Source organism: Lepeophtheirus salmonis, chromosome 3 (assembly GCF_016086655.4).
Source record: "Lepeophtheirus salmonis chromosome 3, UVic_Lsal_1.4, whole genome shotgun sequence".
Classification (NCBI taxonomy): domain Eukaryota; kingdom Metazoa; phylum Arthropoda; class Copepoda; order Siphonostomatoida; family Caligidae; genus Lepeophtheirus; species Lepeophtheirus salmonis.
In genome coordinates, this window is record NC_052133.2 from 31,079,811 (window position 1) to 31,098,574 (window position 18,764).

The window sequence follows — 18,764 nt, forward strand, 5'->3', positions numbered from 1 at the left end:
TCAGTTATAATGCACATGAACTAGTTATTTTGCAAATTAACGGATTTCTTAGTTTAACTACAACATATATACAACTTTTTAATATAATTTCTTATGTTGCTAAGGTTATTTTATAAAATTACGCTCATTCATAATTAATTGAGTGCTTTATTGAGCTAGGAGTCAAAATGACTTAATTGTAGAAATAAGATTTAACAATTCAATGTTAAAGAATTTATTTTTTGCCTCACTCGAGCTCGACATGACTCAATGCTCAAAAACTAATATAAGGAGTAGAGAATAAATAAATAAATGCATGTTTGCTTTTATTCAACATACAATTTGTACTTTGTCTCAATATTTAATTGCTCTAGCACGATAGTTACAAATCATATCTATTTATAATATTATATTTATTGGAAGAAAACAAAAAAAGAAATGGATGGATGGGGTGGTTGCGTGAGTAATTCAACATTCAATTTGTAACGTCAGAATAAATATTATTAATATAATATAGCAGCAGGGTCATTGTGCTCTATGAAAAAAAAAAGAAACTTTTTGTTCAAAAATCTCTAATGGAAGATAGACGAAGAAGTACTACTACACGCACGCCAGAGAAAACCGGGTTTTAAAAAAAGGAAAAAGAGACAACTTTTGGAGCGTCATTCTTCTTCTCAGCAGCACTAACACTTCAACAGGGGTTGGGATGCATCATGAAAATAATAAAAATACGAAAGAACGTATATGGCAGCTGTAAACCGGCTGCTAGCTATAATAAATAATAATATACATATAATATATAGCTGCTCAAAAAGGCTTATTTCTACGGCGGAATAGGCCGTTGTAGATCCTATAATCTAATGTCAAAACGGTTTAATGTATAGTATAATTCTTCTTGATTAATGTAACTTTATGTAATAGACAATTATTATCAGTAAATGAATTATGCGTGATTGGCTCCTATCTTTTTAATTTAAATTTATTATATAGAGGAAAATCTGTAGCCGGGCCTAATTGATAAAAAAACGCGGGAAATACGTACTTTTTATGAGCAAATATTCAAAGGTATCCAATAATGTGTTAACGAATTGCTAATTAAATTTTTTGAACAATCCATGGGGAGTCAAAAATAATGTAATACAATGTACTCATTTAATGAAGTACTTCTAACTATAATATTCATTTACTACTACTACCAATGACAGCTTAGCGGTGCCCTTAATTCTAAATAAACAGCTGAATAGTAGCAGCTACTTTTATGTAGTGTTTTCTTTGTCTATTTTCTTTCTCTTTCCTTCCTCCCTTCTTTCCCCTTCCCCTGCTTCCCCCCTCTTCTTCTTCTTGTTTTTCTTTTCTTCTTTCTCTTTCTTTCTTTCTTTTTCTCCCGTTCCCTTATAGTTATACATATTATACATAGACATTGATATTCATATAGATTATTTCTTTAAATTTCGATATTATTTCTACTAATTACTTATATAAATAGTTAATGTGCTGTGTTGTTGTATCATCAAGTATTAGTATTATAATGGTCAATTAAGTGTAGTAGTTAAACTATATAATCAACTCTGCTCTTCATAATAAACCTGGAAAATATTAGTGTGAATCAATTATCCGGAAGAAACGTATTATTTGTTGAGCATCGGCGCGGCTTCTCCAGAAGAAATTGGACTCTACCACTAACTGTATTCATCATTTTCAATCCCTTATGCTCATAACTCCCTTTCTACCATGCCCGGGAGCACAGAAATGGTGAGAATGGAGTACATGACCTCTTGAAAGTAGCTGCTCGCTGGCTTCGTACCCATCTTTGGGAGTTGAATCAGACTTGTGGCTCGTCAACACTAAAGCAATCTCAAAGGATCTTTATCCTCAAAATTCCGTCTGGATTACAATTGTATTTCCTTAAGCAAATTATCCGTGTATGGGCCGTAGATTGCACTTAAATTGTGGATTGTCAGAATAAAAGACCAACAAGTTGATTGATTATATTTATAACGGGCCAAATTAAGTCCCTTAAATCAAATAAAGATTCTAAATCATATCTCAATTTATTGAGTACCTTAACTCAGTCCACAAATTTGAATATAAAGCCTATATCTGACTTCAATGTGTCAATGAAACATGATTCTCTATGTATCTATAAACTAAAAAAATAAATTTGGACTTTCTAGTTTTCTTAATTTTTACAAGATTGCTTTTATGTTTACGCATCACTTTAAATTGCTGTTTTATTCGAATACATGCGATGGCTTTGAAAGTGAGGTGCATATCTCAAAATTTCATCTTTTATCCCTTGCATCCATTTTTTGAACTTTCTAATAGTAATATTAGATTTTTTTGAAGTACAAGAATCTGAAAGATTCTTTTTGTATAGCTTTTGCTACATTATAAAATATTTATGTCTCAAAATAAGACACTCAATTAATTCATATATTCATCACAAAAATACCCTATTAATAATAAACAATTATATGTTGTAAATATAATCTTCAATTTTTTTTATAGATTACTCCCTCGACCAAACTTTGGGGCACAATTGATGATTCCGGTAAACCCGATGACAAAATGCTTAATATTAATGACTCTATGTGGCGGGATGGACAAATTCCTGTACCTCCTGGTTGGAACACAACAGGTAAAGGATGAATAAATAATGGATTTGAAAAAGAGAAATATTTTAATTGCGTACATTTCATTTATTTTTTAAGACATAAATCTACCTCGAAGAGGACCAGGATCCGCCTTTCCAACTCAAGTTCCTCCGTCCGTAAATCAAAACGAGCCAAGAGGAAATCCAGTAGGTAAAAACGCTGGACCACCTAATAATAATAGTAACAAGGCTGGACCTAACAGCAACAATAATAGTACTGATGTAAAATTTGATTCAATGTCCATGGTTGAATATGTTCTTGGGACTGGAGCTCCTGGCGGAAATACGCCGTCGAAGATTCAGGCTAATATTGAAGATACCATGGTTAGGCTTAATTTGGTAAGTAAAATTATTTGACATATTTTACTTCCATTACCATAACTAATTGCTCATTTTTTTTCTGCCTCCTAAGAATCAGACTGATGTTGAAATTAAAAAAGAAGATCCGGAAGATAACGGAAATAATGGGAATCAAGTTCAAACTGTAGCAACTCAAGAAGGGGATAGTAGTTACAGGTATATATATATATATATTTGCATACTTTGATTTCATGTCTATGCTGGAAGTAAGTCGTTTTTTGTTTAATATTCTACTGTTTGTATTTTCTACAAGAGCAAAAATACCAGAATATTAAGCAATGAATTAGGGATTTGGCCAATAAAGGTGTAGTTCATATTAATGACGTGATTAATAGCATTTATATTTATATACCTTCCAGGGCCATAAGAAGTACACAGCCATCTCCATCCATTGAAACAAATGGAATCAAACAAGAGATTGTTCTCAAGGAAGAACCTCCTGTTCACTTGGATTCCAATTTTTCTCAAGTAGGTTTCATATTTGAGAAATATATTAATTACTATCTGGCTTATTTTTTTTTCTTTTCTTTTATATCTAACATAGGTTATAATTGATCATAACGTTCAGTTTGGAAATTTGGCCCCTCCTGATGCATCCGGTCATTTCCAAATACCACATCTTCAAGGAACTATTCCAGGTCTTGGAGGACCTCAAACAACAGGACCTCTTGTTAGTATGAATGGTGCACATCAGGATGGGTTCAACCCTGATAATCAGGTAAGCATTTATGAAGATTACATTATTCGTATTTTTATATTGTACCATTGAAAATCCGACGCGCTTAAATTTGTATTATTTTTTCACATTTTGGTTAACTTTAAGTATTATATTCTAATTCAAATATACGTATTTTTTTATTATTTAAAAATATAAAGAAGAGTAAATCATTAATTATTACCCCCCTCCCTTTAACTTTCGTTGGGAAATATTTTGAATCTGGAGCAAAAGTGTAGCTATTCAATATTATTATTATTTAAGATATTCTAAAATTATGTTACATTTTTATTAATTTTAACGTTTATCTCCTTAAATTATTTGTCAAATAATACGGTAATAGTATATTAATGTGAGCCAAAATCTCATTTTGACAAAAAGTAACTTATACACTTTTTCTCTAAGTCTGATACATACTCATTTTTTATATTTCTTCTGTACTTCAACAACCTTAATTTTGATTCTTATGTTATTTTATCGAAAATTAGAGACTTAATGGTTAATTAATCAATTAACAACTTTACATTGATCGAAGTTATATGATAGCAATATATCATTCTTCTTTAATTTATTATGTTGTTCGATTCCTCCTAATTTAGATTCTCAAATTTCTTTGGACAGAAAATATTAGTCAACTAGTTCATGAAGTGACTTGCTAATTTGTAAATAATTATGCATATATATATTTAATTACTACAGACCAATTTGTATGACTTCATTGAGTGAATTGGTATAATGTTGATTTGAATATTGAACATTTGGTAACTTAAAAAACAAATTTTCTAGGAAAAAAAATTACCAGTTTCAGTTTAATCATTTTTTTTAAGTTCTGCATTATGAAATTGGATTATTTGAATCAAAGAAGAAAAAAAGAATAACATTTGTTAGTATTGATAATATTAAGCCCCGGAACTTATATGTACAAAAACAATACATTGAAAAGTTCTGTGATTCTATTGTCTTCACAATGTCATCATTTATGAATTAATTGAGGCACCCCGCTTAGTGGTGTTTACTAGTATTGAAACTCGGTGTGAGACAATTTCTTTTTCAGTTCGTTCTTGATGAATTTTTTCTTGACCGATTTTTCTGTCACGACCTAAATTTCCTTTTTTTTAATGGCCGCACCACATTTAAAAAAAATCTTTTCTATATAAAAACTAAAGTGGGATAAGATAAAATCGATTTTTTTTGTATACTAAACTTTACTACGAGACCGTTCCAGACCAAAGTTAAACCTAATTAGTTAAAATAATAACGATCTAAGATTACTAGACCGAAATTAAACACTAGTTTTTTCTATTTTTCAACATTTAAAAAAGCTTATATAAGTATGTTCAGCCTAAATTCATCATTATATTTTTCATCTTAATTAATTTCAAAGTAATACTTTGTTTTTAATCAGCTTGTTTAAAGTGAATTTTTTTGTTTATTTAGTTTATCTTGACTTAGATATACACTTTTATTTACAACTTCAACTCCAATTTTATAGAGAAACCTTTTTTATCACATTTTAATTGTTTTTTAAGCAATGGGGAATGTCTCAATTTAGCTCTTCTTTTAAAAGCAAAAATTTGCTCAAAAAATCATTTGTCATTCATAATGTTATCTTGGTTCATCTTATATACTATAGCAATATGTACTTTTATTTGCTTTGGACGTATAACGTGTTTCAGAATAAACTACTATAATGCGACTTTTTGTATCGAAGACTGTCACTGCAATAAAAATGATTTATTTGTTTATTCAGACTACATATATATCAATCGATGGTACATATTTTGAAATATATGTATATCGCTTAAGTACATATTTCATTCATGGAATTTATAATTATGATAGTAGCGGGATTCTCAAAATTTCAAAATCCTTAGTAGGCCTACGTGCAGGAACTCTTCAGGTTTTGGTAGTCCTAAACATAATGAATTGTCCGATTGTTTTTGTTTTTTACTATTAAGTAATAACTCATTTAACCTAATTTATATTCTTGGAACTTTTATTGACACAGAACAGGAACAAGAAAAAGGATTATTCGAGCAAATTAAAAAATTGCCAGTTCTTGTTGAGGGATGATGATGGAATTTAAATTTTTAGTAGCCAGAGTAAAAAAGTACATAGCCTTGGATTTTGTCAATTTCTTATTATCAATTTATTTATTTTGAATTCTTCCTTAATCGTTACTATTTTTATCACGGCTAGTCTCTAAAAAAAAGTACTTCATATATCTATTAAATAATATGGCCTATTTTTATGTAGTCTTGAATATTTTTTTGAAAAATTCAGCTTTTTAATTTTGATGTGGATATTTCCCATGTTGACCAAACAAACGAAGACAATATGTATTAAAAAATTTATTTACCAATAATATTGATTAAATCCATAATTATCTTATACATAGAGATGTTGTAACTTTTATTTATTTATAAATTAATAAGCTTCTACCTACTGCTTCAAATAATTAATCAATTCGTTATTGAAATTCATAATCACCATATGGGTTAGAGAAACATTTGTTGGCTTTAACGCAATACTAGTTAAATGTATAAACTATCTAGAATGGCTGGATAGGCGTTATAACTACCAATTAAATTGTATTTCATTTGAATTTGAAATTTATATTATCTTTATATAGGCAATGGATATAATTATATTTTAGCTTTTAATATTCATTAATAAATATTAATTATTAATAATTCATTGATTCTCGGTAAAATAAAACACTTAGAGAGAAGTCAGTGTACTACTTAATTTTGTCTTATGTATGTTGTGTACAAGTTGTAATTTGTACATCCTTGTAATGTCTACGGATGACAAAAATAGCTTTGATTTCACTTTTAAGTCTTTCCAAAACTCCCCAGTCACCAGTGGCATTTTAAATATTTTGGCTAATTTTAGCAGAAGGTTGCAATTATATTTATTAAAAAAAATATTTCCCTATGTTGATGGGAGATGATAAAGTAAGTGATTATCAAATGGCCACATAAATAACGGATGATATGTGAAAGTTTTTGTCACTAATCTTATTTCAATTTGATTTGAACTACGCCAAATGGTTCTTCTTTCCTGAGACATTTTCAAAGTTTATGATTGCATTTCACTTATGGATTAGATTGTTAACTATTTGTTGTTGTTTTGCAAAGGGATCTTTTTCATTTCAAAAATAGTGATAACTCTATTACATAGTAAAGATATTCTTAAGGAAAAAAGAGGTTAGACGATTGAAATAATAAAGAAACAAAAAACATAAATATAAATTATTTTAACTCATTCACACCAAATTTATGAACCAAGTTATCTGTATTAGTACAGAGTAGTGTTCTTAGTGAGACTTTTAAGTACCGGGGGGAAACTTGAAATTTACACACTCCATTGATTCACAATTCTGGGGATTTTAAGTGACTGCCTTGATAAGTTTAGAATATTTATTGTTGCTATGTAGTATCAGCTGAACAAAAATATACATTTTATTACATTAATGAAAAAAAATGTCATCAGAGCGGGGAAAAAGGCTTAAAGTTTCAACATTTATTCGTGCAGGTCACATTTCAACTGAAATTTATAGCTATAGGTAGTTATTGCTAATAACTAATTACTTATACAACTAATAAAATATTAGTTGTATTAGTAGTAATTAGTAAATAATTGTGCCAGGTATATAAAAAATATGGAATATAAGATATTTAGCAACATGAACACCAATCAACAAAGGAAATGGATCTCAATCTATCGATTGCTAATACATTCCTTAGTTTCGGAACATAACTGATGTACTTGTAACGAGGAATAACAATACAAACAACCTCTCATTGCAACATGACTCTTTACTCTGATGACATTTACTATTCACAAGGCTAAGTAATGAATTAGCTTGACTAGCGGCTATCTTTTCCGAGCATAATAATTTAGATTTTAGAGATGTTTGGGAATTGTGATTGTATAGACTATAGAGCACGATTGAAGTTTGTGAAGTAAACTTGTAGATTAGTTAACTTTTAAGTTTGATAAATTAATACTTATAATTGATGATCATTGGGAAAAACAAACAAAAAAACTATACGAATAGTCAATTTAAGGCTTAGATTATAAATATGTTTTATTTACATAAATTAAAATAATTTGGGTAGCCATGGTTGGGGAGTCATTACAAATTTTCCGATTCTTGACTCTGACACACAAACAAAAAACAAAAACAAAAAAGGCACCGACTCCTGCGCAGCCCTGATCAGTCATGGCTTTGTTTCATTCAATGGGATTATGACACCACTCATTTGGGTGCTACATGCTATCCTTCAAGACAAATTGCTTCCTTCGAGGGGGGGGGGCAAAAATTCAATATGGTATTCCAACAGTGTCAAGCACCTGTACATACAGCCAATATTATTCAATCATTTTGGCAAAAAAAAATAAATATATATATTTGAGAAAACAAAGTAGCCATCTTACAGCCCTGATGTGAACCCTCATGACCATTCATTCTGGCTGCATGTAGGAAGCGACATGGGGGCGTAGTGTGCATAAAGGCAGCTCTAAATGAGGTGTGGTGGATTATAATAAATACGAACTACATATGCAAGAATTGCATCACTTTCCGTCCGAAAGAGGATTACTGCTATAGTCACAGCTGATGGTGTCACTATTTAATTAATATATAACAGGCATCTTTTAAAATATTTTGTTAAGCATATATTTTTTTTTGTAATAGGAATGTTAATATATGTAAATATGAAGCGATTATGTTTTAATTTCAAGTTCCCACTCGGTATACCTCAATATCACTGCATAACTAACAATACAACCTCCACTAATTCACTCTTTTAACAATGAACAAGGTGAATTCTGCGAAGAGAATAACAAAGTTCATATGTCATGATGGGAAATGTCAAATAATGATAAAATGACGTCATCTGTAGTATCATGAAAAGCAACATCTTGCATGGTAAAAAATATATCAGTAAGACAAGGAATCTACTGAAGCTAACACACGGGGGTTGCCACTTTGTTAAAAAGCTTTCATTCACACCCCCTCGATCAAAAAATGTCTTGGGATATGCCGTTTACAAAGGTCGTGGGAGTACAACTGTAATGTTTCTCTACAAAAATTCCATTCCTAACAATGATGCATTAATATTCAATTTAAAACCCTTCAGGATTTAATTGGATCATTTTTTTTTCTTATATTGATATGTTTGTTGCCTCTTTCCTTAGGTCCATTTACTAAAAAAACTCATTTAAATATTATGATGTGGTTCATTTTTCTGTAATAAGGATTAAGTAAATACATACATAATATGTACTATTTCATATTATATGAACGACCCTTTACATATTTTTTTTGCGTTACAGTAGTTATATTAATAAAACTTTCATCTTGATAAGAATTATAATTTTTGATTAACATGCACTTTTATAGAGATTAATTGCTAAGATCACTACGTACAAATTCCAAGAACTTTGTTTGTTTTTTGTATATTTGTTCTTTGGTGTATATATAATAGTGCTGCGATTAGTTTTCAGAGCTTACAAAAGCACTAGCCCTAACTTTTGGGCTTATTTACTTTTGTAACCGGGCTACTTAAAATAAATCCGATATCTTGGCTAAGGATACAGCAACGTCCTTCGGTGTGTTACGTGTACTGCCAGCAACTTTTAGCTCGCTTACTATAATCTTGCTCTTCCATCTTCTTTCTTACACACAGTAAACACGAGCAAGGTGCATGTTCACGAAGCACCAAGTACGAAGAATGCAGGAGAGTAAGAAAACACCAGTTTATTTCATTTCGGGCTCCCAAAACCTCAACCCGAAGGACTATTATGGTTTTTAAAATTTTGAGAGAAATAGGTCTTGCAATTCAATGATCTTTATAAAAAAAATTAGATCGTTCATTGTTATTTAATATTGGTAAATATCAATTATTACGTCATACTATTTTTACTGTGACTTAATTTAATGTGAGTTGACCTATAATTTTTTGCTGGTTTAATTAAATAACGATCAAGGATTTGAGAACGATTAACATTTCGATCCCCTGCCTGTGAATGTAGTCTTGGCCGAAATATTGGACCGAAAAAATTTGCACTAATTATCCCAACCCCCGACTTAGTCTCCCAGAATAAAATGAAAAAAAAAAAAAAAAAAAAAAAAAAAAAAAAAAAAAAAAAAAAGACCCAAACGAAATTGATAGCAGTTAGGTAATTATTCCTAACTCTTGGACTATTTTTCATGTAATAATAGGGGATTCTTTACAGCTTAACAACAAAAGCTAATTCAAGATCAATTAATCAACGTTCAGAACAAAAATAAAATTAAATACAAATAATTTTAAAATTTTGACAATTGATGAAAAGTTACAGACATTTTAGTGGGATGATGCCATGTAACTATAATGAAAATTTACACTGAAAATATTTTTTTTATCTGTGAACAATTAACCTATACAATTTGAAGAATGTTCCAGAGAAAGCAGCTTAGATTTCATAACATTTTATTAAATTAGTCGTGAGTAACTTAAAGTTGAGAAAATATATTATTTCGATTTTGATCTTCAATTACACTCTCAGTCCCACAGAAACCCACAGGGTTAGATATATGTATATATATATATACATACATACATTCTGACAAAAAAAGTAGAGGAATTGATAATTTAAATTGCCTGCTCTGAATGGAGTTTAATAATTTTTTTTCAGGTCGGCAGCACTGTTTTTCAATATGATGCTACGTTTGAGCGCAATCTATAGACCAGTTTGCTTACAACAGCTGGATAAGTCAGTTTAACTAATTTGTGCTCCACGATTTAAAAAAAATGGTCGTATCAGTTTAAGGGAGTTATCACATTTCGACATTTCTTACGATTAAGTTCGTACCATTCTGACTGAAAATTTGGGCATGATACGCTTCGCTGCACGGTTTGTTCTAAAAGAGCTAAATTTTCTGCAAAACAGTACCGTGAGGATGTTTCTTCGGACATACTTGATTGTGAGAATTCCGACCCAACGTTCATTGAACACATAATAAGTGGTGATGAGACGTGGGTCTACGAGTATGAAATGCAAACAAGGCAACAATCATCAAATTGGAGAGAGAAAAAAATCATTACAAAAATGGTGGAGCATTAGTGAGATAGACTGACTTATTCGGCTGTTGTAAGCAAACGGATCTACAGATCGCGCTCAAACTTGGCATGAAAATGAAATACAGTGCTGCCTTCAGCGCAGGCCATTTAAATTAACAATTCCTGGTACTTTTTTGACAGAATGTATATATATATGCATTTTTTAGTGGGGGCCTTGGTTTTAGGATTTTTCTTTAGGAAAAAAATCCCAAAATAAATTTTTTTGGATAAAATTTAAAAAAATAACTTGTTGGAAAAAGTTTCAAAAATTAAATTAAAGATCCACTGTTATTTTTTACAAGTTAAATTTTTTCGAAAAAAAATTCAAAAATTCATAGCGAATTTCAAATATTAAGTTTTTTGCTCTGCTGCATAATTTGCCCGAATGACGAAAATTTTTTATAGTGGTAAGCAAAAATTTCTTAATTTGGGTGGGCTACCCTTTGTTGACGCCCCTGGGGACTTACCCTTATAATTAGGGATATGGAAAACGTTCAAATGATCGTAGGTGTAAATCAAAAATGTATGTTGGCAACTTTGATAAAATCTCCTCGCTTGCTCGCTAATACTTTAGAATTCTCAAAATAGGAAGAAATGAGAAATTATAAATAAGAGCACTATAATCTTGCAGATTATCAACATATTCTTTTTTAAATATATGCTCTTGAGGATTTCGATAATTTACACAAGCGTTACTCTCCTTCATTGATGAATACACACAACCGTGATAACACTTTATACTTTGATGTTCTCTCCTCAAAATTGAAAAAATGGGGATAAAAGCTTTAGAAAAACAAAAAAAAACACGGTTTAGGTTGCCAACACAAAAATAAAATTTACACGCTGAAAAACCTTTAGGTTTTAGAACCCTACTTTGTACTACGCAGGGCAATAATGCAAAAATCCCAAAATTAAATTTGATAATAGATACGAATCTATATAGGTATTTTTTTTTTAAGGTATGCTATAATATAAGTAGTATAAATATATATTATATATGCACATAATTATCGCTACTTCTACCTTGGTTTAATAAATTATTATTTTTTAAGTCAAGGTACTACAAATTATTAATTTATATACGTATATTCCCTATACATTGTACATTGTATGTTTATGCCCTCGTTGTTTTTTAAATATTATTAATTAATCAATTGTTTACAAGAACAAAAATATAAAAATCTTATACATAATTTAATTATTTTATTATTAATTTTAAGACTTTTAGAGGTATATACAAAGGGTGCTTCTGAAAGACAGACCATAACAAATGTATGTTTCTCAACCATCCCAGAGTTTCTCTCTTATCAAAATATTACTCCTCTTCAAAATCTATACTTACATTTTCACAAAAACACAATCACGTATACTTGTTTTTTATTTATTCTTACTTATTTGAACCAGTGGTGGGCCCATTGAGAAGTGGAATGCTTTCGGCGGGACCAATTTTAGGGACGAATTCTCTCTATGTACCACGCTAGATATAATTCTGTAACAAAAATAATGAAAGTAATATTATTTTCTTATAAAACAGTCATTAAATAAAATATGAAAACAATTTATTAAAAAAAGCTTGGTCTTTAAATATATTTTGAAAGTAAAATAAAACATTTTGCTTTAATTTGAAAAAGTATAAGGGCCCGTATTTATTTTCTGAAACAGTGTCCATATTTTGTTAAAAATCTACCCTTTCTAAAAAGGTTGGAATGAAGAGGTACTGCACATTTATTTTTACCATAGGCCCCCCTCAAACTTATACCAGTCCTGGTTTTAGTAAGAACAATTTCATGAATATAATAAGTGATAAAAATGGGGTGCATTTTTTTAGTTCGCCTGTTTTTTTGTAGTTAGCAAACTGAAGAGTGAATTTTCTTTTCCTGAGCAATTTAATTCCTGAGAAGTTAACTTCTTTTTTTTCTAATACAAGGTATAATTCATATATATACAAAACCGGACTGAACATTTGCGTGTGCTCATAAAAGATGTAGCGTAATCCTAAGTATTTTTTTTGTTGAGTATTAAAGGACTCAGAGTAGAATTGAGGGTCGATATCAGATTCATTCTTGCCAATGTCCTTGTTTTTCCTCCTCTCTCCTTCGTCCAAGCTGCTTGTACCTGATCTAATGAAATGCCTTGACAGCTAAGCTGCTCTCCTACAAAATATTATTCAAATTGTCAGGGTTACCATGTTGATTTTCATTTTTTAGCTTGCCCAAATTGTTCCCGATTAGCAACAAGGAACAAGATGCAAAAATGTAGAAGATATCATAAAAAAAATTCCTGACCCCTAAATATATTTCATGTAAGCTAAAAATTTGTTCAGACTAGTTTTCTAAGCCAATGAAACAATTTAATCAATGAAGAGTAAACTTCCTTCCTTACTCTTTGATATTTTGTCCCTATACACCTATATTAATCCTTAAAACAGACGACACTCCCCACACACATTTTACATAGAAAATAACAACATTCACTCTGAACTTTAAGAAAGAAAGAAAACAGTTTTAATGAAGAAATATTCGCTTATATACATACATAAAAAGATAACATGTATTAATGTATTATATACCTATATTAGTAGTTTACTTGATATATTTATTTATATTTTTAAGTGTAAATTGAAATGACGATTTTATTATTCTGTTTTTAACTTTTTACATGCTCCACATATTTCCCACAAAATTTAACTAGTGAAAGAAACAAATTTATCTCTACACAGTCATTAGTCACGTAGGAACTAAAATTAGGAGGGATTTTAAATGAAGCTAGACAGTTTACTTCTTATACTAACAATAAATATGGAGTTGAAAAAGCGAGAAGTTTTTGATGCACTTCATATTGAGTTTGTTCGGTGTGATTATTTCTATAACATATTTTTACAATAACTATACAGTCAAACCTCTATTAAGGAACCAGGCAATGGAAATACAAAGCTATTAACCAAGTGACGAAACGTAGACCACGTGATAAATATTTGTACAAAATAATGGTTCTAGCAACACTTGTTGTCCACTAGGGGCGTTAAGTATACGCAAATATTACTGCATAACTAACTAGGCAACCTCCATGATTTCACCCTTTTAATTGAATTAACAAGATAAATTCTGAGAAGCAAAGAAAAAGGTACATACGCGACAAAGGGGAAATCATAAAGTTACGTCATCAGTGGTATCATGAAAAGCGGAATTTTGCATGGTAAAGCAGATATCAATAAGACAATGAATCTACTCAAGCTAACAGACGCGTTTTGCTACTTTCTTTAAAGCTTTAAAGAAACTGAAAAAGAAACCGCTTAGTGCAAGCTTTTGCTATTTTTTAACCATATTTAAATTGAAAACTGAATTGGCCGCTTAGTGCGATGAGCTACCTAAAATCAGTGACAGTTATACCTGATATAATGTATATATATATATATATATGGCGTCTGTTTACACAAAAACAAATTTGAACACAAATAAAATCGGGGTGTACAGAGTGTGACAGGGAAATTTTAAGTGCAATTTGCGACGTCTCCAAAGGATTAATCACAATAATGATTATTTAGAATTAGTTGGCGATAATTAATTAGTCGAAGAATACAAGTATAATCCAGGGTCAATTTTGGGGAAAAATATTATCGATTTATTTTTTGTTAATGACCCACATATATTCTGAACAGAGTGAATGTATGTTTTTATTAAAAAAGTGTTGTAAAATAGTTGTTCAGTGTTTCACTTAAGTTTAGACTTTTGTAATGATATATAATTAATTTTTTTGGTTAGGTTGTAGTTAGTGAGCCTTGAGCTGTTTGAAAATATTGGTATTGTGACATTACTAGCCCAGAACGAAAGTGTAACAAGTCATTCTTTGTCAAGAGTAAAAAAAGGAGAATATTTTTAACCCTCATTAATATAACTATGTATGTACAATTATAATAATTCTCCATATTTGACAAATAATGTAAGTAAATAAAATCTAGGCTACAAAAATGTGACATACATAGTTATGAATCACTTGAGTTTAAAAACTTTGAAAATGAAGCAATAGAAAATATTACAGTTTTGCTCTGAGCTCAATAATTTATTTTAATCATACTTATTTATTGGTTAGAGATTAAGTTCTTTGTATGAAAAATGACTATATATTTATGTAGTAGTTTGTGTTCTATTTTGGGTTTATAAATTAACCCAAAACTCGGTCCCTTATCTATATATTTAAGAATAACCATAGAAAGACCGAAACCGTGGTTCAGAACCAAATGGGATTAAGTCTTAAGTGAAATGAGATCCGTGTCTTAATTTGTTCTTAATCAAATTTCCTCATATTCATTAGTGAATTTCTAATTGAATAAGGAATCCTAAAATATCTACTACATACATTAAAGGTATTTTCTCTGCTATACCCTTATTATTTTTAATATTATCATAATATATGATTAGGGCCATACATATAGTTTTTAGATATATTGCACCATAATAGCTGCTCTACCTTGAGATTTTAAAGTGTCCTTTGGCGTGCCTTACCTATATAAAGTTTGGAAACCACTGCATTAATGCAAATGGTTATGCATGTATGGATAAACGCAAGTACTTACCTACAACATAATCAGTGAAATATCGAATATTATGCATGTATACTACTCGTCTATACATACATATGAAGGTAAAAGAAACTCAATTATAATCAAATTGTACTATGTTCACCCGTCAACACAAAAGCAGGCTAGAATATAATTTTTTTCAATATTCTTTGACGAATTCATTATTCTCCCATTTCTATCAACTAACTCTTCTTATTAACCCTTTGGGTGTGCCACGGATTGCACTTAAAACTAAGTTTAATAGAAATACAGGGTTATACCAAAACGCTTTTCCAACTGATGTTTGACTTCCACATCACGCTTTTTAATATTGACGTCAAAGTACTGTTACTATTAATCATATAATTTCTAGTCTTATATGGTGTTAATATACAGTTGTTATATTCTATCACGTCAAAAGATGTCTGTCTTGCCCAGCAGTCGGTACGGTATTTCAAATTGTAAATTCTAGCAAGCCCGAAAACAATATTGTATAACCTTGTATTTCTTTTAATCTTGCACTTAAAGTGACCAAAATGCATCATCACAATAAAAAAAGGAGAAATGTTTAGATTTTATCGGGGCCAAATTGAGGTTGTTATAAACTATAGTTAAATTTGAAAAGAAGCCAAAATTTCACTAAAATATGTCCATACATTATTGGTTTGTATGTACAGTCAAATCTGAATAAAGGAAACTGCTATTTTCCAGATGAAAAGTAAGCTATATCCGGACTTTTCTTATATACGAAGTATAAAGAAAAATACAATTTTTGGATACTTCTTTGGGTTATAAATATTTTTGAATCTCCACATTTCGAGCCAACCAGTGTTTGATTAGATCCTATTTTTGACAGATAATCCATGATTTTTAGCCTATCTATAGGCTGCTTAAGTTTTTTTTTCGAGGGCACTCAGGATATGTATCCGTATTGATTGAAAAGCAATGTGAAATGAATTTAAAAAGAAACACGGGGAAAAAATAAAATGTTGATGCTAGCTAACGATTAGTGCATATAAAAGAAGGAAAAGTCCTCATGGGAGTTCTTGATTCTAATTTGTTTGATCAGACTCATGAAAATTCATTCCTAAAAAGGAACGTGACTATGCAGATTTTTAATTCCATGTGTCTTCTATGCCAAGTATTTTATGTAGTAAACTTATTGCATATAAAAGAACGTTGACTATATACAGGGGTGGACTGGAGGGGCTGCCCTCAATTTTTTTTCTGAAAATTTAATTTTCTTTGGATAGCTATGGATTTAATTTTCCAATTTTTTTTTTCAACAGCCGGGATTTTTGATTTTTTTTCTCCAAAAAATTAAACTTCTTATGAATAGTTGTGGTTTTTTAAATTTTTTCCAAAAAATTAAATATTTGTGAACGGCTGTATATTATTAAAACAAAATTCCAATTAATTTTTTTATGAATGGCTACGGATGCCCCTGATTAGCGAATTTTTAGTATATCCGGATTTGACTGTAAAGTGTATATATGATTTTTTTTAATTGAGATTTTCTCCATTTCTTTACTTTTATTTAAGATTGTTTTTATGTAGACACACCACATATGGTTTTTAGGTAAAGTATGAAGATGTTTCGTACTGTAAGAACTTTTTATAATCTCTCACAGGCTTTACCAACCAGCATATGTAGGTAGGTAGATAGATAGAGGAGGGAAAACTCCATTCAACCAGAGAAGATTACTTTTACTTTTTTTAAATATACCTATATAGGTATATATTATGTATACTATTTCTTTCCCTCCCCCCTTTGACTGACTATGTATGTACTACTAATGTACCTTCCTCCTCGCTGCTTGCTTCGTCGTCGTCTTTTCCCTTCTTCCTTGAATACCGCAGTAATTTTATTTATTTATTTTAATTAGTTTATTGTGCTAATATATATAAGTTATAGCTTATATATATACCCAGGTTTTTGACGAGAAGTACACATTACATATAGCGGCATAGTGTTTATTATAAGAAAGGAGAATAATAAATAAAAAAAGTGTGTTTTTTGTGTAACACTGTTTTATTCCTTTTTCCTTAGTTGTTGTTGTTGGATTATTATTGCACTTGCTTTGAAACTCTGCTCGGGACCTATTTTTACCACCAAGTTCGATCTTAACCCTTGACATATATGATACAGTTTTTTTAACACACCTTTCATAAGAACTTATATAAGAACAATTGAAGTATGCAGATATTGTATTCACATTTGTTTTCCTTTTTTATTACTATATTTTTTTAACAATGACTTAATATACATTGTGAATGGTTAAATAACTTTTTACTGACCTTATTTTAGTCCGAATTGTATGCCGAACCGTAGAACAAATTTAAAAGCCCATGGACCGAAATTTAAATCGTATACTTCGAAAGAATGTTCTTTTCTTCTCTAAAAAACCAGTCATTTTATTTTAAAAAAAAAATATATGTGAGACTGATTTTTGGACCGAACTTGTACTGCGAATTAGTTCGGTCTTTTGAAAATTATGACTGTCTTAGACCAGTCCCGTATTTCCCTCTGAAAATCCTATACCGACCGGTCTGAGTTTGTTACAATTTTAACTAATTCGTTCCAACTTTGGTTTTGATCTTGTCCCACGTCATTTTGATTATCTGCGACTTTAAAAAAGAAAATAAAAGCCAAATTCAGTCCAGGGTTTGAATTTCGTTCTCGAACTGTATTCTTCTCAACATTACTCGAAACCCAACACCAATATTTATTAAGGTGGTGTTTTTATAGAGCACAAACTTTCCTTCATTCTTTCAAGCTAATATACATATAATATGTATAAACCATTTCTTTGCTTCACAAATAGTCTTTAGTTGCTAGTTAGTAGAAGTCTTAGGGGTGTAAAAGTTAATTGATACATTTTCTTTAAGTTATGGATTTATAATAAATTACTTTTCGGATGTGGCTGTAGTAGGTACTTGGTATACTGAGTGCTTTATATACATAAAGGGTGGTCGAGAATTAGAGCTCCATTAAATTAGAAGTATTGTGTGTAAAGATTTCCCTACCCAAGTCAGAAATGTAGTTAGTGTAAGAATGGTGCAAAGACCATATCGAGAACTTTCGCCTCCCTCTTCGGTTGATCTCAACCCCCTTGACTTTGCAATGTAGGGTTGGCTGTCGAAAGGGGGGGGGGGCGAAGGCAGTTTCTAAGCTGAGATAGGACTCGTTGTTAGCACGGATTCATTTTTAATATTGTTTTAAATTGTGGGATCTTTTTATATAAACAATAGTGTCCAGGTTGTTTTTTTATTAATAGAGCCCCTGGATCCCATTTTTTAATATTTCTGTTACTCTATCCGACTTATCATAAAAAAAATTAGATAGTAACTGATGAAAGAACTAATTTTTACTAGAGCGGGGGATTG

At 30.4% G+C, this 18,764-nt stretch overlaps 1 protein-coding gene and 1 long non-coding RNA gene across 6 annotated transcripts in view; one reads left to right on the plus strand and one right to left on the minus strand.

Moving 5' to 3' along the window:
• The first annotated feature begins 1,231 nt into the window (after nt 1-1,231).
• The window catches only part of pum (pumilio), a 48,614-nt gene continuing 31,081 nt past the window's right edge, over nt 1,232-18,764 (plus strand). For 2 of the 4 annotated variants that reach the window (XM_040709032.2, XM_040709034.2), the window contains exons 1-6: nt 1,232-1,731; nt 2,488-2,617; nt 2,691-2,971; nt 3,045-3,148; nt 3,352-3,460; nt 3,537-3,710. In XM_040709032.2, the coding sequence (XP_040564966.1) occupies nt 1,711-1,731; nt 2,488-2,617; nt 2,691-2,971; nt 3,045-3,148; nt 3,352-3,460; nt 3,537-3,710 (819 nt within the window). In that variant the 5' untranslated portion in view covers nt 1,232-1,710. The remainder of the gene's footprint in view (nt 1,732-2,487; nt 2,618-2,690; nt 2,972-3,044; nt 3,149-3,351; nt 3,461-3,536; nt 3,711-18,764) is intronic. The other 2 variants (XM_040709033.2, XM_071887307.1) reach the window with 1 other exon arrangement.
• On the minus strand, nt 12,003-17,879 carry LOC139904997 (uncharacterized). 2 transcript variants are annotated; one of them, XR_011779379.1, is made up of 2 exons: nt 17,676-17,879; nt 12,003-12,308 (listed from the first exon to the last, which is right to left on the minus strand). It is a non-coding gene; the product is annotated as an uncharacterized lncRNA (long non-coding RNA). The 2 variants fall into 2 exon arrangements; XR_011779380.1 differs by lacking the exon at nt 17,676-17,879 and adding an exon at nt 12,555-12,903.